The sequence below is a fragment of the Coregonus lavaretus genome (assembly GCF_964263955.1).
Source record: "Coregonus lavaretus genome assembly, chromosome: 5".
In the NCBI taxonomy this organism is placed as follows: domain Eukaryota; kingdom Metazoa; phylum Chordata; class Actinopteri; order Salmoniformes; family Salmonidae; genus Coregonus; species Coregonus lavaretus.
Genome location: NC_139992.1, coordinates 41247366 through 41271456, shown reverse-complemented (window position 1 = coordinate 41271456; position 24091 = coordinate 41247366). Strand labels below are relative to the sequence as shown.

General features: G+C 44.5%; 2 protein-coding genes across 4 annotated transcripts in view; one reads left to right on the top strand and one right to left on the bottom strand.

Moving 5' to 3' along the window:
• Positions 1-12291, top strand: part of LOC311129145 (carbohydrate sulfotransferase 11-like) — a 67412-nt gene extending 55121 nt beyond the window's left edge. For both annotated transcript variants that reach the window (XM_084161444.1, XM_084161443.1), the window contains exons 3-4: positions 8551-8780; positions 9555-12291. In XM_084161444.1, the coding sequence (XP_084017570.1) occupies positions 8551-8780; positions 9555-10179 (855 nt within the window). In that variant the 3' untranslated portion in view covers positions 10180-12291. The remainder of the gene's footprint in view (positions 1-8550; positions 8781-9554) is intronic.
• Positions 12292-23573: 11282 nt separating this feature from the next.
• Positions 23574-24091, bottom strand: part of LOC311129140 (solute carrier family 41 member 2-like) — a 28395-nt gene continuing 27877 nt past the window's right edge. For both annotated transcript variants that reach the window (XM_084161435.1, XM_084161436.1), the window contains exon 11: positions 23574-24091. This exon is cut by the window's right edge and continues 1253 nt beyond it. The gene's annotated coding sequence lies outside the window, so the exon portion shown is untranslated.

Here is a 24091-nt window from a genome sequence, read left to right as displayed (position 1 = left end):
TAATATATAATCATTATAATAATAATAATAAGTGATGAGTAGGACTATTAGGCTTAGGCAACAGATCTTGATGAGATGGCATTTTAAAGAAAATTTACACTCAAACTATCTTTTGATATTTGTTTCATTAGCTATTGTTGACATAGTCCCAAAATGGTTTGCTTGTCAGCAATCAAGTTTTCAAGATATGTAACTTTGAGAATGAAATCATCCCCGTATGATGCATTTTGCATCATATGATGCACAACGCAGCATCATACTGTATGATGCAAAATGCGTCATACAGGAATGATTTCTGTATTTTGAAAGTTACATATCTTGACAACTTGATTGCTGACGAGCAAAACATGTTGGAACTGTCAACAATGGACTAATGAAATAAATATCAAAAGATCTGGCAGTGATGTTAAAGAAGTTGAACCAACTTGTGGTGCTGGAGGTTAGCTGAAGGATAGCTGAATGATAGCTCTGCCATTCGGCCAGTTCAGGAACAAACAACAATAACTTGCAGTAGGCCTTTAGCATAGTAGGCCTACGACTACGTGGTATGCTATTTCCCACCCTGACATAGGCTTACCTTATTATTATTTTATTTTATTATTGGCCGAAGTTGTCAAGCCTCCGATTGGGCCTCAGCGGTGCACACACATAGCCTATAGTTCTTCATCCTTCTCACCACCGCCAGAGAGAAGACATGGAAGAAACCACCATTTACCTCTAGGCTGTTATACATATTTATTTGGTTTGACATTCTATCGTTTTTCATTAAATATTAGTCGTAATTAAATATAATCTATTTAGAATTGATCAGAATACATTTTACAGAAATAGTTTTACCTGTTGCATGTATTGTCCAATTGAAAAGAGTGAGGGAGCGTAGCTCCTCCGCAGTCCGCAGCACTACATCCTGGTTGTAGAGCAGTGTGGAGAGGCGGAGAGCAACACACACACACACACACACACACACACACACACACACACACACACACACACACACACACACACACACACACACACACACACAGAGAGAGAGAGCAAAATCTAACAAATGTACAGCTTGTATCATGCTGACGTGTTTATCCCTGAACAAAGCAGTTGCTTTAGTTGCTTCCAAATGCAATTTAGGAGAAGAGCATGAGAAAATTTCAAATGGAATTCAGACAAAGCCTTTGCCAGCTGTGCAGTTCCTCGGCTGGGTGGGAAAATAAATAGTTTTCTATTTTCTGCTCTTTTCACCCTTGGCAATGTTGCAAAACCAGATTGTTTTATTATTGTGTGAGATTAAATATAATAGTCTCAAGGGGCTTCTTAGCTGTGGATTATGAGAGAATAGGTGAATGAGCACACACACACACACACACACACACACACACACACACACACACACACACTGACTGAATGCGTTGTAGTAGGATGCTAGTTATTGATTTGATGTCAGTCAGCTCATTCAGGGATGTATTGACCCATACAGTAGGCCTACACTTCCATCCAGACACGTGACTGATCCAGGGCCTGGTCAATAACATGGTCCTGTATGTTATGTAACAAACTTCTCTATCTCGTAATGGACTAGGGCCTGTAAGGGCAAGGGTTGGCTGTGTGTTTGTGTGTCCGTGCACCCGTCCATCCGTGTGTGTTAAATCATTGCTTAACAATGCACTAGAGGAAGGGGAACGCTGGGTTTTGGTTTGGTGTAGGACTATCATTACGACAGGGGTACTATATACACTGCTCAAAAAAATTAAGGGAACACTAAAAGAACACATCCTAGATCTGAATGAATGAAATAATCTTATTAAATACTTTTTTCTTTACATAGTTGAATGTGCTGACAACAAAATCACACAAAAATTATCAATGGAAATCAAATGTATGCTGCTCCCTCTCCTCTCTCTGCTCCCTCTGCTCCCTCTGCTCCCTCTCCTCCCTCTGCTCTCTCTCCTCCCTCTCCTCCCTCTCCTCCCTCTGCTCCCTCTGCTCCCTCTCCTCCCTCTGCTCCCTCTGCTCCCTCTCCTCTCTCTGCTCCCTCTGCTCCCTCTCCTCCCTCTCCTCTCTCTGCTCCCTCTCCTCTCTCTGCTCCCTCTGCTCCCTCTGCTCCCTCTCCTCCCTCTGCTCCCTCTCCTCCCTCTCCTCCCTCTCCTCCCTCTCCTCCCTCTGCTCCCTCTCCTCCCTCTGCTCCCTCTCCTCTCTCTGCTCCCTCTCCTCCCTCTCCTCTCTCTGCTCCCTCTCCTCCCTCTCCTCCCTCTGCTCCCTCTCCTCCCTCTGCTCCCTCTCCTCTCTCTGCTCCCTCTGCCCCCTCTCCTCCCTCTGCTCCCTCTGCTCCCTCTCCTCTCTCTGCTCCCTCTGCTCCCTCTGCTCCCTCTCCTCCCTCTGCTCTCTCTCCTCCCTCTCCTCCCTCTCCTCCCTCTGCTCCCTCTCCTCTCTCTGCTCCCTCTGCTCCCTCTCCTCCCTCTGCTCTCTCTCCTCCCTCTCCTCCCTCTCCTCCCTCTGCTCCCTCTCCTCCCTCTGCTCCCTCTCCTCTCTCTGCTCCCTCTGCTCCCTCTCCTCCCTCTGCTCCCTCTGCTCCCTCTCCTCTCTCTGCTCCCTCTGCTCCCTCTGCTCCCTCTCCTCCCTCTGCTCTCTCTCCTCCCTCTCCTCCCTCTCCTCCCTCTCCTCCCTCTGCTCCCTCTCCTCCCTCTGCTCCCTCTCCTCTCTCTGCTCCCTCTGCTCCCTCTCCTCCCTCTCCTCTCTCTGCTCCCTCTCCTCCCTCTCCTCCCTCTGCTCCCTCTGCTCCCTCTCCTCCCTCTCCTCCCTCTCCTCCCTCTGCTCCCTCTGCTCCCTCTCCTCCCTCTGCTCCCTCTGCTCCCTCTGCTCCCTCTCCTCTCTCTGCTCCCTCTCCTCCCTCTGCTCCCTCTGCTCCCTCTCCTCCCTCTGCTCCCTCTCCTCTCTCTGCTCCCTCTGCTCCCTCTCCTCCCTCTCCTCTCTCTGCTCCCTCTCCTCCCTCTGCTCTCTCTGCTCCCTCTCCTCCCTCTGCTCCCTCTCCTCCCTCTCCTCTCTCTGCTCCCTCTGCTCCCTCTCCTCTCCCTCTGCTCCCTCTTCTCCCTCTGCTCCCTCTGCTCCCCTCCCTCTGCTCCCTCTCCTCCCTCTGCTACCTCTCCTCCCTCTCCTCCCTCTCCTCTAGTACTTCACCTGTGCCTATAAAGAGTTAGTGTCGTTAGTGTTTGTGACCATCAGCAGAACTGCAATGGGCTATTTATTTTAGCTGCGCTGTGCAGAAGAGGAGCCATTGCATATTTCAACATCATAACCATAACAAACCTCAATAAGACTATTAAGCCGTGACAGAAATTAAATGAAACATGAAAACGCAGATATGAATACCTCCTTATTACTCACACATTTCACCAACAAAAGTGCAGTTACAGGAGAGAACACCTTTTGTGAATACAAAAACACACAGTCCCTGGGCTCATAACCGAAAGCTAGTTTGATGTGTGGAAATGTGACAGGCTTAACTTGATATTAGTATATTCATATATCTGGGAATAAATGGACTTATGGAGTCAGGGAGGGACATACTGATTTTAGCTGCATACACACAAATGTTGCTGCATACACACACAGTATACATGCACACACACACTAATGTGGTTCGAGGTTTTTGTGTCAATTGCACTACTCTGAGAACTATGAACACTATCAGTCGTGCTGGCGTTTTGATTGACAGCTCGCCCTGAGGGACTGGAACAAGAGATGGAGACTACAGACATCACACACACAATCTCAATGGATGATAACTTTATTGTAGTTACAGAGGAAGTGCTGATCTGATACAGTGGTTTGAGAAACCCCTTGACTACAGAGAGGAAGAGACAGTCAAAGAGAAATGGCTCATCCAGATACATAGGAGTACTCTTTCTAACAGAGGCAGGAGAGGAGAGCTGTGCTCATGTACTTACCGGTATGCAGACTGAATGTCTGCAGTGTTACTCTACAGTATGTTGCTGTAGGCTGAGGCTCAGAGACAGACTTGGATAGTGTCTGTTCTCCCATAGGAACAGCATGGCAAAATCACTTTTATTTATTTATATTTTTTATTTCACCTTTATTTAACCAGGTAAGCCAGTTGAGAACAAGTTCTCATTTACAACTGCGACCTGGCCCAGATAAAGCAAAGCAGTGCGATAAAAACAACAACACAGAGTTACATATGGGGTAAAACAAAAAATACAACAGAAAATATATATACAGTGTGTGCAAATGTAGCAAGTTATGGAGGTAAGGCAATAAATAGGCTATAGTGCAAAATAATGACAATTAGTATTGACACTGGAATGATAGATGTGCAAGAGATGATGTGCAAATAGAGATACTGGGGTGCAAATGAGCAAAATAAATAACAATATAGGGATGAGGTAGTTGGGCGGGCTAATTTCAGATGGGCTGTGTACAGGTGCAGTGATCGGTAAGGTGCTCTGACAACTGATGCTTAAAGTTAGTGAGGGAGATAAGTGTCTCCAGCTTCAGAGATTTTTGCAATTTGTTCCAGTCATTGGCAGCAGAGAACTGGAAGGAATGGCGGCCAAAGAAGGTGTTGGCTTTGGGGATGACCAGTGAGATATACCTGCTGGAGCGCATACTACGGGTGGGTGTTGCTATGGTGACCAATGAGCTAAGATAAGGCGGGGATTGGCCTAGAAGTGATTTATAGATGGCCTGGAGCCAGTGGGTTTGGCGACGAATATGTAGTGAGGACCAGCCAACAAGAGCGTACAGGTCACAGTGGTGGGTAGTATATGGGGCTTTGGAGACAAAACTTAGGGCCTGTGAGCTCTGACCTCCATCACTGTAGGCTGTCTATGGAGAGACATATCTCTATCTCTTAACCTCCTCCTCCTCCCATCATTACCACCACATAAGAGCTTCCCTCGCTCCTCAGATAGGAGAGGAGATAAAACGACAGGAAGTTAATTATCCGACGGGCAGGGAAAAACATGACAAGATTTCCTCTCTCTCTCTCCTCTCTATCTTTCACTCTGTTAATTACAGTGCTTGTTCTCCGCCGAGAGAGATGTTCTTTCGCTCCATGAAGCTCTGCTCAGTGTGATCTAGGGCCTTTATAGCCCTGCGAGGAGTAAAAGTGAAAATTCCACTTAACAAAGAGCTGGTATTCACAGTGCCTCTCTCTCTCTCCCAGCCAGTGTTGATGTGATGTGGCATGACAATGGAGTAGTGGAGATATGATAAAGAAAAAGAGGGGGAGAAAAAAGATGATGAGGAGGAGGGTGTCACTTTTTTCCCTCAGACTCATTCATCATCAAGCATCACTCGTTTGTTCAGTCACTTTCTCTGGTTAACATGTCGAGAGATAGAGGGGGAGATGGTAGAGCGAGACAAAAGAGAGATGACATCGAGACAGATATAGTAGAAAGACGGGGAGCTTAGCATGCCTTGTTAAACTAGCTCAGTCCTGTCTCTCTGCTGTGTATGTGTGAAGCTCAGTCCTCTCTCTGCTGTGGATGGATGTAGCTCAGTCCTGTCTCTCTGCTGTATATGGATGTAGCTCAGTCCTGTCTCTCTGCTGTGGATGCCTGTAGCTCAGTCCTGTCTCTCTGCTGTATATGTGTGAAGCTCAGTCCTGTCTCTCTGCTGTGGATGCCTGAAGCTCAGTCCTGTCTCTCTGCTGTATATGTGTGAAGCTCAGTCCTGTCTCTCTGCTGTATATGGCTGTAGCTCAGTCCTGTCTCTCTGCTGTATATGTGTGAAGCTCAGTCCTGTCTCTCTGCTGTACAGTGGGGAAAACAGTATTTAGTCAGCCACCAAATGTGCAAGTTCTCCCACTTAAAAAGATGAGAGAGGCCTGTAATTTTAATCATAGGTACACGTCAACTATGACAGACAAATTGAGGAAAAAAATCACATTGTAGGATTTTTAATGAATTTATTTGCAAATTATGGTGGAAAATAACTATTTGGTCACCTACAAACAAGCAAGATTTCTGGCTCTCACAGACCTGTAACTTCTTCTTTAAGAGGCTCCTCTGTCCTCCACTCGTTACCTGTATTAATGGCACCTGTTTGAACTTGTTATCAGTATAAAAGACACCTGTCCACAACCTCAAACAGTCACACTCCAAACCCCACTATGGCCAAGACCAAAGAGCTGTCAAAGGACACCAGAAACAAAATTGTAGACCTGCACCAGGCTGGGAAGACTGAATCTGCAATAGGTAAGCAGCTTGGTTTGAAGAAATCAACTGTGGGAGCAATTATTAGGAAATGGAAGACATACAAGACCACTGATAATCTCCCTCGATCTGGGGCTCCACGCAAGATCTCACCCAGTGGGGTCAAAATGATCACAAGAACGGTGAGCAAAAATCCCAGAACCACACGGGGGGACCTAGTGAATGACCTGCAGAGAGCTGGGACCAAAGTAACAAAGCCTACCATCAGTAACACACTACGCCGCCAGGGACTCAAATCCTGCAGTGCCAGACGTGTCCAGGCCTGTCTGAAGTTTGCTAGAGTGCATTTGGATGATCCAGAAGAGGATTGGGAGAATGTCATATGGTCAGATGAAACCAAAATAGAACTTTTTGGTAAAAACTCAACTCGTCGTGTTTGGAGGACAAAGAATGCTGAGTTGCATCCAAAGAACACCATACCTACTGTGAAGCATGGGGATGGAAACATCATGATTTGGGGCTGTTTTTCTGCAAAGGGACCAGGACGACTGATCCGTGTAAAGGAATGAATGAATGGGGCCATGTATCGTGTGATCTTGAGTGAAAACCTCCTTCCATCAGCAAGGGCATTGAAGATGAAACGTGGCTGGGTCTTTCAGCATGACAATGATCCCAAACACACCGCCCGGGCAACGAAGGAGTGGCTTCGTAAGAAGCATTTCAAGGTCCTGGAGTGGCCTAGCCAGTCTCCAGATCTCAACCCCATAGAAAATCTTTGGAGGGAGTTGAAAGTCTGTGTTGCCCAGCGACAGCCCCAAAACATCACTGCTCTAGAGGAGATCTGCATGGAGGAATGGGCCAAAATACCAGCAACAGTGTGTGAAAACCTTGTGAAGACTTACAGAAAACGTTTGACCTGTGTCATTGCCAACAAAGGGTATATAACAAAGTATTGAGAAACTTTTGTTATTGACCAAATACTTATTTTCCACCATAATTTGCAAATAAATTCATAAAAAATCCTACAATGTGATTTTCTGGATTTTTTTTCTAATTTTGTCTGTCATAGTTGACGTGTACCTATGATGAAAATTACAGGCCTCTCTCATCTTTTTAAGTGGGAGAACTTGCACAATTGGTGGCTGACTATATACTTTTTTCCCCCACTGTATATGGCTGTAGCTCAGTCTTATTCCAAGGTTCCTGAATATGAAGGAACTCCACCACAGCCTTCCAACTACTCTACTATAGATTGTAAACACACAGTACAGTACCTGTCCATACCTGTGTTTAGGACAGGAACTTAGATAAAGACTCAGGCTGCGTCAGAAATAGCACCCTATTTCCTATAGTGCACTACGTTTGGGCCCAGGGCCTGGTAGTGCACTAAATAGGGATAATGATGCAATTTTCAGATGCACAATATACTTCACCCATGGGACCATAACAGCAGTAGTAGTAATATCTAGAGTTGATGTTTCAGTGACCCATGACCATCAGTCTCTGATGACCTCTTAAAGGGAATGGGCTTTACTTAAAGGGTAATGGACTGTGACGTGAAGCGTAACTATCATAACCCCACCGCGTCTTCTCTTTGAGCTTTTTGTTTGGTCATGCTTTCCCATCGCTGTGCTATGCTCCACATTATCTCTTCAATGGCTAATTGATCTTAACTGGCAGAACCTGTCGCACAGTTATATTTAGGTGTACAAAGCATGATTTCTTCACGTTTACTCAGATGCCATATACTGTATATACATGTCACTTGATAAATGGTTAAGGGAGGGGTTCAAATACTAACACAATGCTTTTAGTTTGGTTAAGTGCTGAGAGCATGGAGGTGGTCCCAGACATGAGTTATTTTAGCCCCTCAAAGGCCTAGCCCTAGTCTCTACTCTCTGGTATGGCATACAGCTGTGGCACTGACTGTCGTTGTGTGTGTGTGTGCACGTGCACGTGCACGTGCTTGTGTCTGAGAATGTGCAGCTACACAGGGCACAGTCTGATCGATTTAGAGTCCCCAGGGAAACAAGGGAATTCCCTGAAAGGGTTATTCAGGGTACAGAGCAAAAATAATCACCAGCTCTAAGAAAACATTCCTGCTCTTTAGATCAAGAACAGACCTCCCTCCCTCCCTCCCTCCCTCCCTCCCTCCCTCCCTCCCTCCCACCCTTCTTCCCCCATCCTTCTTTCTTCACACTGAAATGCTAATGTATGGGTCAAGTGAGCTACTGTTGAATGAAATGGGAACTATGCATATTGTATTAGTTAGCTCCCCATAGATCATCATTTGTATTCCAGAAGATGAATCTATCTCCTTTTTTCTTTTCTCTCTCTCTCTCTCTGTATCTCTATCGCTCTCTCTATCTCCCCCCCCCCCCAGTCGGAGTTCTCCAGTGCGGCCATCCTCCACCAGGCGAGGAGAGACCAGGTAGCAGAGTCATGTCGGGCCCACAGTGCATCCAGCCGCAAGCGCCGGGTCCTGACCCCTGGTGACCTCAAACACCTGGTGGTGGATGAGGAGCATGAGCTCATCTACTGCTATGTCCCCAAGGTGGCCTGCACCAACTGGAAACGTGTCATGATGGTCCTCACCGGACGCGGCAAGTACAGGTCAGTAGCATAGGAAACTAATATTACGATTTCAGATACTGTACCAATAAACATTTTCCGATAGGGACACAATGAATAAATGATTAAAGATGTAAAAAGAAAAGCTGAATAGTAGATTATGTTGTTTTATTGATAATAATACTACTACTACTGATACGACTACGCTGTCACAAAACATTAAGAACATCTTCATAATATTGAGTTGCATCTCCCCCTTTTGCCCTCAGAACTGCCTCAATTCTTTGGGGCATGGACTCTACAAGGTGTCGAAAGCGGTCCACAGGGATGCTGGCCCATGTTGACTCCAATGCTTCCCACAGTTGTGTCAAGTTGGCTGGATGTCCTTTGGGTGGTGGACCATTCTTGATACACACGGAAAACTGTTGAGCGTGAAAAACCCAGCAGCGTTGCAGTTCTTGACACAAACCAGTGCGCCTGGCTACTACTACCATACCCCATTCAAAGGCACTTAAATATTTTGTCTTGCCCATTCACCCTCTGAATGGCACACATACACAATCCATGTCTCAATTGTCTCAAGGCTTAGAAATCCTTCTTTAACAAGTGACATCAATAAGGGATCATAGATTTCACCTGGATTCACCTGGTCAGTCTAGGTCATGGAAAGAGCAAGTGTTCTTAATGTTTTGTAGACTCAGTGTTTATAACTGCTGTTACTATTACTACAACTCCTACTACTACAATTGAGATACTTTTCATTGTTTGTGTTGTCGTTATTCTGTTCCTCATGGTCTTTATTTCTGTCCACCTCAGTGACCCTATGGAGATCCCTTCTAACGAGGCCCACGTCCCGTCCAACCTGAAATATCTCAACCAGTACAGCATTGCTGAGATCAACCACCGCCTCAAGAGCTACCTCAAGTTCCTGTTCGTCCGGGAGCCCTTCGAGAGGCTCGTCTCCGCTTACCGCAACAAGTTCACCCTCAAGTACAACTCCTCCTTCCACCGCCGCTTCGGCACCAAGATCGTCCGCCGCTACCGCAAGAACGCCACGCAGGAGGCGCTGCTCAACGGCGCCGACGTCAAGTTCCGGGAGTTCGCCGAGTATCTTGTCGACCCTGCCACACAACGTGACGGCCCGCTAAACGAGCACTGGCAGACGGTGTACCAGCTGTGCCACCCCTGTCACATCCACTATGACCTGGTGGGCAAGTACGAAACCCTGGAGGATGACGCCAACTATGTTCTGCGGCTGGCGGGGATGGGTGAGTCGATGCACTTCCCGACCTTCGCCAAGTCCACCCGCACCACCGACAGCATGACGGCCCAGTTCTTCAGCAACATCAGCTCCCAGCAGCACGCCCAGCTCTACCAGCTGTATAAACTGGACTTCCTCATGTTCAACTACTCCACGCCAAGCTATCTGCGACTGGACTAACGACTAGAGGACCAGTACATGACTAGCCAGCTGGGGCTCTGGGCACGATCCACTTTTAATAAGAGAAGAAAAAAAGAACAGGAGAATGGATATTTTTGCGAAAACTTTATTAAAAAACTGTCATCGCTATTTCTGGGGGGTGAACAGGAAGGGCTGAGGTGAATGGGAGGGACAGAGATTGAGGAAAGGAGCTGGATCCAATTTAATGTGAAAGATACTTGGTATTCCAATCAGCATTGTTCTGAAGGAGGAAGTGGAGATCCTACAGCATCAGAATGCAGGGTTCGGATGGAGCTGATGTCAGAGGTTTTCTAAGAGGGGAAATCGAGGAGAGTAGCAGGACTCTTGGAGAGTGGTCGATGTGTGTTCTGTTTGTAAATGAGGTGGGACTCTTGACCAATTAGGCTGCTTTGGATTCTGCACAGCAAACGGTGGCCTCGCATGCACGCAACCTGGCCCCAAAGCATCATGGGAGCTGAGCTTATTTTATAATGAACAATAATGAAACTCCGTTAAATTGTAAAACACATCCATGTCCTTCAGTTGGCTGTATCCTAGATGTGTTTGATAGCACCCACCAACCCTCTCTTTCATAGCACCCACCAACCCTCTCTTTCATAGCACCCACCAAATATACATTTGATAAGTAAACTGGCTCTTGGCTCCCCCTCAAGCCCTCCTCATGATAGCTGGCTATTGACTTTGTTCTAAATACCTCTAGAACCATCAGGCGTAAGCAGAGGAGCTACAATTTACAGCCAACTGCTCTAAAGTAGTAGCTATGGTGTCAAGATCTCATCATCATAGGTGAAAAGAACTCCTGAATCCTGAGGTTTGCCAGGTGAGGCCTCAGACTCCTACAGCAGGGTCTGAAACGGCGGCCATTTTAGAAAGACGCTGAGCACCCTCAAGGCTTTGAGCCACAGGAAGTGGTCAGAAGGAGACAGGAAGTGCCCATGTGAATGGGTGTACCGGATGTGATTGACAGGTGTTAGGTGCCTCCCACTGACCCAGAGAGGAACTGAAGAAGAGATGGCCTGTGTGAAACGGTTTAAGGGACAGGATCTCATAACCCCGCCCACGCCACGCCCCTAAACCAGGGAGGGACCCAGCGTACACGCTTCCGCCACCCCCCCCCGCTTCGACGACCAAACATGTCTTTTAGTAAATGATGTTTTTTTTTTTATCTCTTGGTTTTATTGTCTTATGAAAACATTGCTGCGAGCAGCAATAAAACATATTATTTAAATTACTTTTACTGTCGCGGGGGGAGGGAGATAAAAAAAAAAATCTTGGCAGATGAACGTTTTAGTAGATTTTGTAAAGATAAAATTGTTTTTATTAGTTTTGTTTTTGATCCTGAGTTGCCTCCGGTACACTGTTAATGATAACATTTTCATTTTCTTCCTTTTTCCGAAGGGCGTACAATACAATATAGTTAAGTCCATGGCTTTGGTTTCTCTGTGCGTGAGAGCTGGGATATCCCATGGGATTTAGAGTTATTCCCTCTCTCCCCCTTAGTCAACTGAGTCTGGTGCCAAAGGGTTGGAACACTGCCAATGACAGAGAGGGACAGAGTCAACTCAACTCTTATCAGTACTTTTCCATACATCCAATAATATACAAAACATTTACAATCATGTGATTGAAAACATAAACTATAGCATGAGAAAAGTATTCTACAAACATATCTACGTCTACAGTGCAGACTACTGCTCAGTATCAGAAACAAGTAGTGGTTGCTTTGATAATGATCGATAATAGAACCGTCTACCTTTGTCTGGCGGTGAAAGTCAGGTCTGTGTCCGCCCTCCTCAGGTGAAAGTGCAGTGTCTAATCATTACTCTGTGTAGTCTATGGGATCACAGAGAGTTGTATACACAGTGCAGGAGTGGGCAACGGAGAGAAGACAACTTAATTAGCCAAGCTGGGAGGGAGGGAGGGAGGGAGGGAGGGAGGGAGAGTCCTCTTTATTCTTTACACTCCTTTGTCATTCTTCTTCCATTCAGACTTCAAAGAGAGAGGGACGTTTATTGGGAAAGTTGTGTATTTTTATATTGCTAGGTCTGAGCAGAAGTAACTGCAGCACAGAATAAATGATTCACTTCTATATTCATTTGTCCCTCAGACTGTTAGTTTAGACAGGCGTGGTGACTGTAATAACAAGCTCACTTCATTCTGTCATAACTTCTAAAATATTGGTGGCAGTTGTGTATGTATATTTGCGTGTGTGTGTGTGTGTGTGTGTGTGTGTGTGTGTATGGCGTTATAATGAGCAACTGGTTTGGAGGAACAAGGCCCTCCACATCTGGCTCTGATAAAGAGGAAGGCTACTGGTTTGGCCTACATCACCGACCCCATCCACTTACAGGAACAATGGGAGCATTCTGAGCTCTCCCTCCTCCTGAGACACACACACACACACACACACACACACACACACACACACACACACACACACACACACACACACACACACACACACGTGCTGATGTTGATGCCACGCAGCCTCTTACTCAGCAGCTGTACTCTAGTGAGGGTTGGTAAGTGAGGTACGGACACATCTAAAACACCACACACTCAGCTTATCTCGAACTGCCTATTTAGCCTCCAAAATGAGACACTGAATACACAAAGGCCTCACAACTCTGCAAACAAACAGTTATGGAGTCCTCTCCTATGCTCTCCTCTTGACTCCAACCTCTCTCCCAAAATGGCCCCATATAAAAACAGAAGTGGATTTTTGGACAGTGTCAGTGATCCCTACCCTCGCAACAGGAAAAGGGCAGGCGTCTTATACAAACAGAGCTGTTAAAATCCCACAGAGGTCCAGCCTAACGGTCCCTGTGGAAATACTGACCTGATTCAAACCTTTTTTATTCTCCATTCTTATTCCATATCCTAGCTCACGCTACCTAGAAATCCACCCGAATCCAATTCTGACATGTCCAGTTAGTGTTCTTGTGCTGTATAAGTATTTATTGACGAGTGTACGGGTATATTTATGTTGTTGGAGAACGACGTCTATTGTTGGACTGAATCACATATTTACTGTGTTGCTAAATGCAGAAGCACAGGAAGTGCACGCTCCTCTGCACATACGTAAACATATCCACTCTGGGGCCGGGGATTTCTAGCCAGAGATAAGCATGGATGGGGCAGTTATCTGTCAGTGTTTTTCTGTGAATAGTTTATCTTTCTGTCTATGAGATATTCTTATTCAATCAGTCTCTGTGTAACAGTGAAAACCTCCCCATAATGCCCATGGAACTTCCTTTGTGTTACACATAAAAGGGTCCCCATGATGTTTCCTGTTGTTACAAATTAGCCCTTTGGCACCAACTCTCAGACCATGAGGCTTTTCAGAAATGTTCAAAAATATTGCCAACTGTTGAAATCACTGGAAGGTTGTTCGAGCAGATCTCCCACTCAACTGCACAGAAACCAAAGCCTGGAATGGTAATAGAGCTATTTTATTTTCCTTTTCCCTGTCTTAATTGTTTTTCTATGTTGTTCTGTTGCATTCATCTGTCAGCAACGCTCCACAGCAGCCTCCACACTTTTCATTGACCTCATAGAAATAGAACATATAGATAGAACACAGTTTCTTAGTTATGACCTGTCCGACCTGCAGCATACGTGTGTTGAATGGAACCATGATAATTTTGTTAATTTCAATGATTATGTCCATTCTATGGTTGCATCCTACATAGCATACAGCACATGACCACAGGGCACTCCTTTCACCACAGACAGTACCTTTTATAGGGTCACCACACAGTCACTGGGTTCTGAAATCATCTGTGCCTTTTCACTCCTCTCATTGGAGCACTTTACTGTCATCTGATTGGTCAGTCAAGACACACACACACACACACACTCTCCCTCTTTAACTGTCTGATTAAAGTTGCATTTATAAACAGCATCCCACACACTAACACAGTCGGAGCACCTGTAGAGAGACTCATGTGACCACATCAAGAGGCGTTGCAAATAGAGGGTTTTTGAAATGCTTGCTCTGCTCAGATCTTCCCTCCTCTCCCAAGCCATCAGATACTGGAAGGTTTTCTGTGGCTCTGTGTTACTCAGAGGTTGTACGTATACCCTTCAAAACCACACGTCAACCCTCAGATCTCTGTGTGCTGGTTTCAGTGTTCTCATCCGTTGCCAGATGGTGAGAGTGTGTGTTGAGGTGTGTTCTCTTAAATCAATGTTGTTGAAAGTCTAGTGTGTGTGTGTGTGTGTGTGTGTATTGGAGAGGTCGCTCTGTACTGTACTGTACCTGCGATGCCTTAGAGAGTAACTCCATGAACTCATTCCAACAGGCTACGTCATATTTATTTATTAATTCACCAACGACTACCCATAATACACTCCTCCTGGCGGTCTCCATGGCAACACACCTGGACTTTCTCTTTCTCATGGGACAGACTGTCGGTTCATCGTCAAGGCCCTCTCACCAAAAACATGAATAATTGAATATATCGACTGCCGGTTGTGGGAGATGAGCTGTGATCCCCCAGCAGTGTTCCGTGGTTCATTCTGTCTGATGTTTTCACAATAAAACGCCTCAGAAACTCAAACCCAGAGGCCCCGGACTACTGTTTCTTTTCACTGTCTGCATACAAGCAAGCATACACGTGCAGACACAACAAACACACAAAATACTATATATCTAACACACATTTGTCACAGACTCACATTATCACTCACTGCCCAGTGGTTTCATAGGTATCGTCTTGTCAACCCATGGGCACCCCATGCCACCTGATGATTCCAAGCTTGGCATTACAACACATGCCATCTGTTTTGTTTGTGGAAAGCCTGCACATGCCGGTCTGCCAAAACAATTTCTCTGGTTACCATGGTTACTCCTGAGAAATTATTCTTGTGCTCCATGATGGAAGTATATTCATGTGGTATGTATAAGTTAGAAGCTATCGTGTGTATCACATTGATAGCTTCTGCTATGTGTGCTATCTGTGTAAAATGTGCCTGCTATCTGTGGAGTAACTAAAGTAGCTACCTTTGAGCTTTTGTTTTCATTTCCATAAATATCAATCTCATGTACAAAGAGAATGACAATACATGTGAAGGAGATGGTGGTCCAATGGTCACGTCCCTGCCTCAAAACCAAGAGGTTGTGGGTTCAAATCTAATTTCTTGTACATTTCTGCAACTCTCAATGTCAAATATACAAAGAGAATGGTAAGCAGTGTGAAGGAGTCTGTGGCTCTGGCGTGAGGAGCTTGCCCCATAAGAACAGGGTTGTAGGTTTGAACCCAGGTGCTGTGTGGTTGCCTTCTGAGGAGTTACGGCCACTTGAGGAAGTGGATGATTTGAAGGCGGTGTAAATTCCTGGGGTGTCCCCCCTGCAATTCCAAGACAGCGAAGAGCAGCAGTTATGGATCAAATCTCCTGTAAAAAGTAGACAGTTCGTTTTTAAACTTAAAAATCCACTTTTTCCAGGAGATTTGATCCATTACTGCTGCTTTTTGCAGGAGAGGGTACCCCAGGTACAGTTGAAGTCGGAAGTTTACATACACTTAGGTTGGAGTCATTAAAACTTGTTTTTCAACCACTCCACAAATTTCTTGTTAACAAACTATAGTTTTGGCAAGTCGGTTAGGACATCTACTTTGTGCATGACACAAGTAATTTTTTACAGACAGATTATTTCACTTATTCACTGTATCACAATTGCAGATGGTCAGAAGTTTACATACACTAAGTTGACTATGCCTTTAAACAGCTTGGAAAATTCCAGAAAATTATGTCATGGCTTTAGAAGCTTCTGATAGGCTAATTGACATCATTTGAGTCAATTGGAGGTGTACCTGTGGATGTATTTCAAGGCCTACCTTCAAACTCAGTGCTTCTTTGCTTGACATCATGGGAAAATCAAAAGAAATCAGCCATGACCTCAGAATTTTTTTTGTAGACCTCCACAAGTCCGGTTCATCCTTGGGAGCAATTTCCAAACGTCTGAAGGTACCATGTTCATCTGTACAAACAATAGTATGCAAGTATAAACACCATGGGACCACGCAGCCATCATACCGCTCAGGAAGGAGACGCGTTCTGTCTCCTAGTGATGAACGTACTTTGGTGCGAAAAGTGCAAATCAATCCCATAACAACAGCAAAGGACCCTGTGAAGATGCTGGAGGAAACAGGTACAAAAGTATCTATATCCACAGTAAAACAAGTACTATATCGACATAACCTGAAAGGCTGCTCAGCAAGGAAGAAGCCACTGCTCCAAAACCGCCATAAAAAAGCCAGACTACGGTTTGCAACTGCACATGGGGACAAAGATCGTACTTTTTGGAGAAATGTCCTCTGGTCTGATGAAACAAATTAGAACTGTTTGGCCATAATGACCATCGTTATGTTTGGAGGAAAAAGGGGGTTCCTTGCAAGCCGAAGAACACCATCCCAACCGTGAAGCACGGGGGTGGCAGCATCATGCTGTGGGGGTGCTTTGCTGCAGGAGGGACTGGTGCACTTCACAAAATAGATGGCATCATGAGGAAGGAAAATTATGTGGTTATATTGAAGCAACATCTCAAGACATCAGTCAGGAAGCTAAAGCTTGGTCGCAAATGGGTCTTCCAAATGGACAATGACCCCAAGCATACTTCCAAAGTTGTGGCAAAATGGCTTAAGGACAACAAAGTCAAGGTATTGGAGTGGCCATCACAAAGCCCTGACCTCAATCCTATATAAAATGTGTGGGCAGAACTGAAAAAGCGTTTGTGAGCAAGGAGGCCTACAAACCTGACTCAGTTACACCAGCTCTGTCAGGAGGAATGGGACAAAATTCACCCAACTTATTGTGGGAAGCTTGTGGAAGGCTACCCTAAACGTTTGACCCAAGTTAAACAATTAAAAGGCAATGTTACCAAATACTAATTGAGTGTATGTAAACTTCTGACCCACTGGGAATGTGATGAAATAAATAAAAGCTGAAATAAATCATTCTCTCTACAATTATTCTGACATTTCACATTCTTAAAATAAAGTGGTGATCCTAACTGACCTAAGACAGGGAATTTGTACAAGGATTAAATGTCTGGAATTGTGAAAAACAGTTTAAATGTATTTGGCTAAGGTGTATGTAAACTTCTGACTTCAACTGTATTTATCCCATGACATCTGCCAGCCTTCCAACCATCACGGAGTGTCAACGCAACTACACTCAAGAGCTGAGCCTGGGATTGAACCTACAACTCTGTGTACTAGAGGCAAGATCATTACCGGAGAGCCAATGGCTCTTTCACACTCAGAACACTTATCTCTGTAAATTTGTCATGAAGAAATAGAAACTTGCTAAGGATGACTTCATGGCAACATGTAAAACAAGGATTTGGGATTCAAACTCCAAGCCACATAACTTCCAGGTCTGTCAGTATACCTGGCACTGTCAATGGTACAAGCTCAAATGAAAGTACACCTGTCAACTGAAGAAACACATCCTCTGCTTTGAGTACACATCTTCTGCCTCAGTGTAGATTTGACCTAGACTTGAAGGATCTAATGACAGACACATTTGATGAACTGTGAAAGCACAATTATAATTGGTGAAAAGCTGCTGCTATGCTGGATGAATCAACCAAACGCTGAGTCAGAGGCATCTGCTATTTATTGCACCCGGTAGTTCACATTGGGCACTTTCTCCATGTCAACAACTGTGTTTGAATCCGCCCCAATGTGGCCACTTGTTCCAGTGCATGTATACAGTCTGCTCTCTGCGGAAAGGTCCTGATCTCTCTCATTATACAGACCTTGTCCTCAGCACAGTGGTTCTTTTCAAGTGGGCACCTTTGAAGAAATGGCAACGGAATCTATCAAAAATAAAGAGTTGGAAAGTTCTCTTCCCTCTCTCGCCACAGATCAGTCTCTCATTAATAAAAACCCAGTACTGTCTCCTACCACCTTTCTAAACTACATATCAATCAGTAATATGAGCAGACATAACCTACCCACCCAGAGCTACAACACAATACAATGTTATGCATGAAACTTACTGCCACTGTAAATTCCACCACCTGCTTTTTCCAAGACATAGGAAACAAGTTAATACTCCCATTCTAAAACATCCAGCATCTACCCACATACAGAGGAAGCTCTCCCCTCCTGCAGTAACTGACCTTGTGGTCGGGCATGGATACACTACTGGTCAAAAGTTTTAGAACACCTACTAATTCAAGGGTTTTTCTTTATTTTTACTATTTTCTACATTGTAGAATAATAGTGAAGACATCAAAACTATGAAATAACACATATGGAATCATGTAGTAACCAAAAAAGTGTTAAACAAATCAAAAATGTTATATTTGAGATTCTTCAAATAGCCAGCCTTTGCCTTGATGACAGCTTTGCACACTCTTGGCATTCTCTCAACCAGCTTCATGAGGTAGTCACCTGGAATGCATTTCAATTAACAGGTGTGCCTTCTTAATGCATTTGAGCCAATCAGTTGTGTTGTGAAAGATAGGGGGGTATACAGAAGATAGCCCAAGTCCATATTATGGCAAGCACAGCTCAAATAAGCAAAGAGAAACGACAGTCCATCATGACTTTAAGACATCAAGGTCAGTCAATACGGAAATTTCAAGAACTTTGAAAGTTTCTTCACGTGCAGTCGCAAAAACCATCAAGCGCTATGATGAAACTGCCTCTCATGAGGACCGCCACAGGAATGGACGACCCAGAGTTACCTCTGCTGCAGGGGATAAGTCCATTAGTTACCAGCCTCAGAAATTGCAGCCCAAATAAATGCTTCACAGAGTTCAAATAACAGACACATCTCAACATCAACTGTTCAGAGGAGACTGTGTGAATCAGTCCTTCATGGTCTAATTGCTGAAAGAAACCACTACTAAAGGACACCAATAAGAAGAAGAGACTTGCTTGGACCAAGAAACACGAGCAATAGACATTAGACCGGTGGAAATGTGTATTTTGGTCTGGAGTCCAAATTGGAGATTTTTGGTTCCAACCGCTGTGTCTTTGTGAGACGCGGTGTGGGTGAACGGATGATCTCCGCATGTGTAGCTCCCACCGTAAAGCATGGAGGTGGAGGTGTTATGGTGCTTTGCTGGTGACACTGTCAGTGATTTATTTAGAATTCAAGGCACACTTAACCAGCATGGCTACCACAGCATTCTGCAGCGATATGCCATGCCATCTGGTTTGGGCTTAGTGGGACTATCATTTGTTTTTCAACAGGACACCTCCAGGCTGTGTAAGGGCTATTTTACCAAGAAGGAGAGTGATGGTGTGCTGCATCAGATGACCTGGCCTCCACAATCACCTGACCTCAACCCAATTGAGAGGGTTTGGGATGAGTCGGACCACAGAGTGAAGGAAAAGCAGCCAACAAGTGCTCCGCATATGTGGGAACTCCTTCAAGACTGTTGGAAAAGCATTCCAGGTGAAGCTGGTTGAGAGAATGCCAAGAGTGTGCAAAGCTGTCATCAAGGCAAAGGGTGGCTATTTGAAGAATCTCAAATATAAAACACTTTTTTGGTTACTACATGATTCCATATGTGTTATTTCATAGTTTTGATGTCTTCACTATTATTCTACAATGTAGAAAATACTAAAAAGAAAGAAAAACTCTTGAATGACCGGTAGTGTACATCCAGCCTATTTCCACAGCCCTGCCTTCTCATTGGCTATAAACCCTGTCATTAGAGGTAGGCTGCTGACAGTGGCACATCAGGGGAGTGTGTGTGTGTGTTCATGTGTAGGGAAGGGAAGTTAACAGGTGCTGCATCCATGTGAGCTGTGTGTCACTGTGTGTGTCTGTGGTTTGGGGGAATGCATGTAATCAGTGGGGCTTTATTTATGCTTAAAAGGCTAATACAAAACCTGACAAAGTGTTGCATCACCGCAGGTCTCCAATACAATGTCTACCCCCTCACTTTTTCTCTCACTGTGGTCTTATCTGTCACTCTGTGTATCTCATGGCTAATGTGTGTCCCTCAGGCTTCCATACGTTGCCACACATGGTGATGTGTGATTTCCCACCTCAAATGAATGTTCACCACCCACCCGTTGGCTATCCCTTTCTCCCTCTTTCTGGGTTTCTTGCCAAATAAGATTGATTAGGGTCTAAGTAAAGAAGAATCGATTGGTGTTTCACTTCCTCAGTAGAGCACTAGGCTGAGTCATCGGACCCTGCTGACACTGTCATCGATTCCTCCCAGCCCCCCCCCCTCCCCTCAGACAGCCAGTATAAAACTTAATGTAGACGTAAGGTTCAGAGGTGACAAAGACAGGGCTAGATTATGAACCAGGCTGACTGTAGACAAGAAAGACTTGAGATGTTCTTATTTGAACTCTTGGCAACAGCACAGTTCAGGCCAGGTCAGAAGGTTAACCCTGGCATCTGAAGCCACTCCATCAGTCACCAAGGAATCTCTCCCCTGGGTGGCAGGAATCTCTCCCCTGGGTGGCAGGAATCTCTCTGTTTACTTCCCTTCCTCCATTTCTCCTTCCTACCAGTATCTCCCCTCTCCAACCCATCCCTCTCTCTCTCCAATCATAGTAGTAAAACGTATGATAACGACGATAATTATCATTTTAATGACCCTCATTACGTTTATCCGACAGTCATGATTCTCTCTCACAGCAACACTGGGCCGATTGAGTTTCCATTGAGGCAGACTCTCTGGACACCCTGACATCACTGGTGAGAAAATAATCAGGGGAAAAAATAAAAATCTGTTTCCTATTAGCTTCCAGTGTGAATCAGCTATTGTTTTCCCTTAAGTTAGGGCAGTAAACCCAGGGGCCACATAAAACAGCTGGGGCTACTGCAGGGGCCAGAGAGGACCCCTGGATTAGGTTTCAATTTCATGCTCCCTCTGGTGCAAACTGTACCCCTTTTCCCAAGCCGTAGTCAAACCAGTCAACTCAAACCCCCCCATCCCCCTCTCTGTCCCCCTGCCCCAATACAAAAGTTCAGCACCCCTTGTTAACACCAGAGCGTCTAGACATCAACAGAGGCACACTGTTACATGCACATAAAATACTGTACATACCACACATAGAAACACACAAAAACATACACAGGCTGCTCACTGACATTCTCAGACTAGACAAGTAAGAGAGTGAGACTGTGTGTGTTGCAGTCGTACAGTACATGATTCCTCTCTGTAGCCAGGCAGACATGGGCAAACATTGGAGACACGCCACCTCATAAAAGCCACATACTGTAATAGCAGTAATGAATGTTTAACATCTTAACTCAACAGTAACACAGTGGGAGTTCACTCTCTCAACGATCTGATGTTAACTTTTTGCAACGCCTAATTTTTTCCTAATGCAAACATATTGTTTTAACCCTATGCTGTCACAATAACATTATCCATATTCAACAACTACAGTATCTACTGAATGGTAAGCAAGCAGAGAAAGTCCATAACACACTATTACAAAACAATGTCTCTGGAATCTTTTTAACAATGATATAATTTAAAACCACACTTCCAAGTGTATTTTTCCCCCATGCAGTCAGTGATTCCGGAATTTGAGTAAGTATCTACTGAGGATAGTACAGTAAAAGAGAAACTACCATGGCAGTAGTCTAGATAGATAATAATAATAATAATAATAATAATAATAATATGCCATTTAGCAGACGCTTTTATCCAAAGCGACTTACAGTCATGCGTGCATACATTTTTGTTTATGGGTGGTCCCGGGGATCGAACCCACTACCTTGGCGTTACAAGCGCCGTGCTCTACCAGCTGAGCTACAGAGGACATCCTGATTCCATACTCTCTCCTATACAGTATAGACAAGAGGTGGATAGAGAGTAATTCAGTGTTCTGGTTACTGTGGTCTCAGGAGGTCCTGCTCTGGTCGTTAAACCACACGGTAATGACACTTCAGTGACTCTCCTCTACAACCATGAAAATCTGCTCTTTAACGGGGCAGACAGACAGACGTACAAGCACGCAACACAACCATGAAAATATGTTCTTTGACACACACAAACCGAAAATCTGCTCATGAACTATTTAGTCACGCCTTTCTGACTTCACTGAGAAAGAACAAAAACACATAGCAAAATTAAGGCGTATTATGGTAAATGGGTTAACGTAGCATGGTATCAGTACTGTCAAATATGAAAAGATAAGAGAAATCCATTGGATAGACTTAGGCCTAGTTGAAACTAAAAGGTGGAGGTGGTTGGAACGCTTCTCACGATCAGGTCTACTAAGTATTGGTCAGACAACGGACTGTGATGCATTCAGAAACAAGCATTAAAAGTGAATGTTCTAAATCATCTCGATCTCTGTTCTTTGATCTTTCCCAGGAGAGGGTTAAGGAATAATGCTCAAGCTCATCTTTGATGTCCAGAAACAGATATCTTTCTTTTACCATGCAACTCCATTTGCAAGGCGTTAGAATGTAGAGATGTATAATATAACAAAGCTATAATGTATATAGCTATTTCACCACTGTCATACTGAGTCCATACGCTGTTATTCAAATGCTTTTCTCTTTCCAACTCTATACTCTGTGCCAAGTATAACTTCAGCAGTTACAGTAAACCCTTCTTCACACTTCCAATTCATTACATAACCTTAATCTGACGCGACACCTAACATGTATAACACCCCCACAGAGAAAGATAGGCCTGCATGTAACATAGCAAAGATATCATAACCTCACACACCAGTTGATATGACATTTTCTATATTAGTGCCCACCCAAGGGAGCATGTAATGTCAACACGTCGCTGGAGGTGCCTGTGCTGTTCCCACCTCTCAGGTCTCTCACATCTGAAAGAGAGCGAGAGCTCTGAGAAAGAAAAAATGTTTCGAGAGCGAGAGTAAGGGAAGAAGTGAGGGAATGAGAAGCCATAATGAGAAGGAAGCAGTGACAAGAAGAGGGAAGAATGACAGGAGTGTGTGTAGGCATGTTCATCGAGTAGAGGTCATGAAAGGTGACATACCACACTGGTGTTACCATGGAGACTGGAGGAGATAGAGCCAGTGATTGTCCAGTGATCTCTCGTGGGCATCCAAAGAGCACACAATATATTTCTACCACAGTGTAACACTTCAATCATAACATTGCTATACTGCATAGAAGTGTCGGTTTACACCGATTTGTCTCAATCTGAGCTGATCTTGTCCTTCCCCGTCTACAGGTATTTCATCCTAAGCCTCTTTAGGCAAGAGCTTCAACTGAACAACAACTAATGCTGCATCATCCAATTAACCTCTCTGAGGGACCGGCAAAACTTCACTAAGTATAATCACACATTTGTAGGCAGCTTATTTATGCTGGACGTTTATTTTTTTATTCAACGTTTATATGAGTCACAAAAAGGTCATTCGTTGTCCGCTTCCGAGAACAGATTGCGAATATGAAAAGAACAAACTCTTTTAATAGCACATTATTAGAGCTTAGAAAACAACAACAGATCAAACAGAAAAAGTAAAGGAATATGGCATCAGATAGAATAACATCTCATCACCCTGTGAATCTCCAGAGGCACATTTCATTGGAATATTAACGTCAGAGAGTGACCGTAGCGAACATACATGTAAACAGAGTGAGTGGTGTGTAAACGCCCACGGTCAAAACCACATGATAGTGTGGGACCTGACTGCATAACGCCACAATAGTACCTACTCTGTGTGACTGGTCCACCAAAAAAATAAGAATAACCCTTGAATGAGTAGGTGTGTCCAAACTTTTGACTGGTACTGTACATCCGGTACTCTGTGTGTGTGTGTATAGATAGATAAGATAGATAAGATAGATAAGATAGATAAGATAGATAGATAGATAGATAGATAGATAGATAGATAGATAGATAGATAGATAGATAGATAGATAGATAGATAGATAGATAGATAGATAGATAGATAGATAGAGAGAG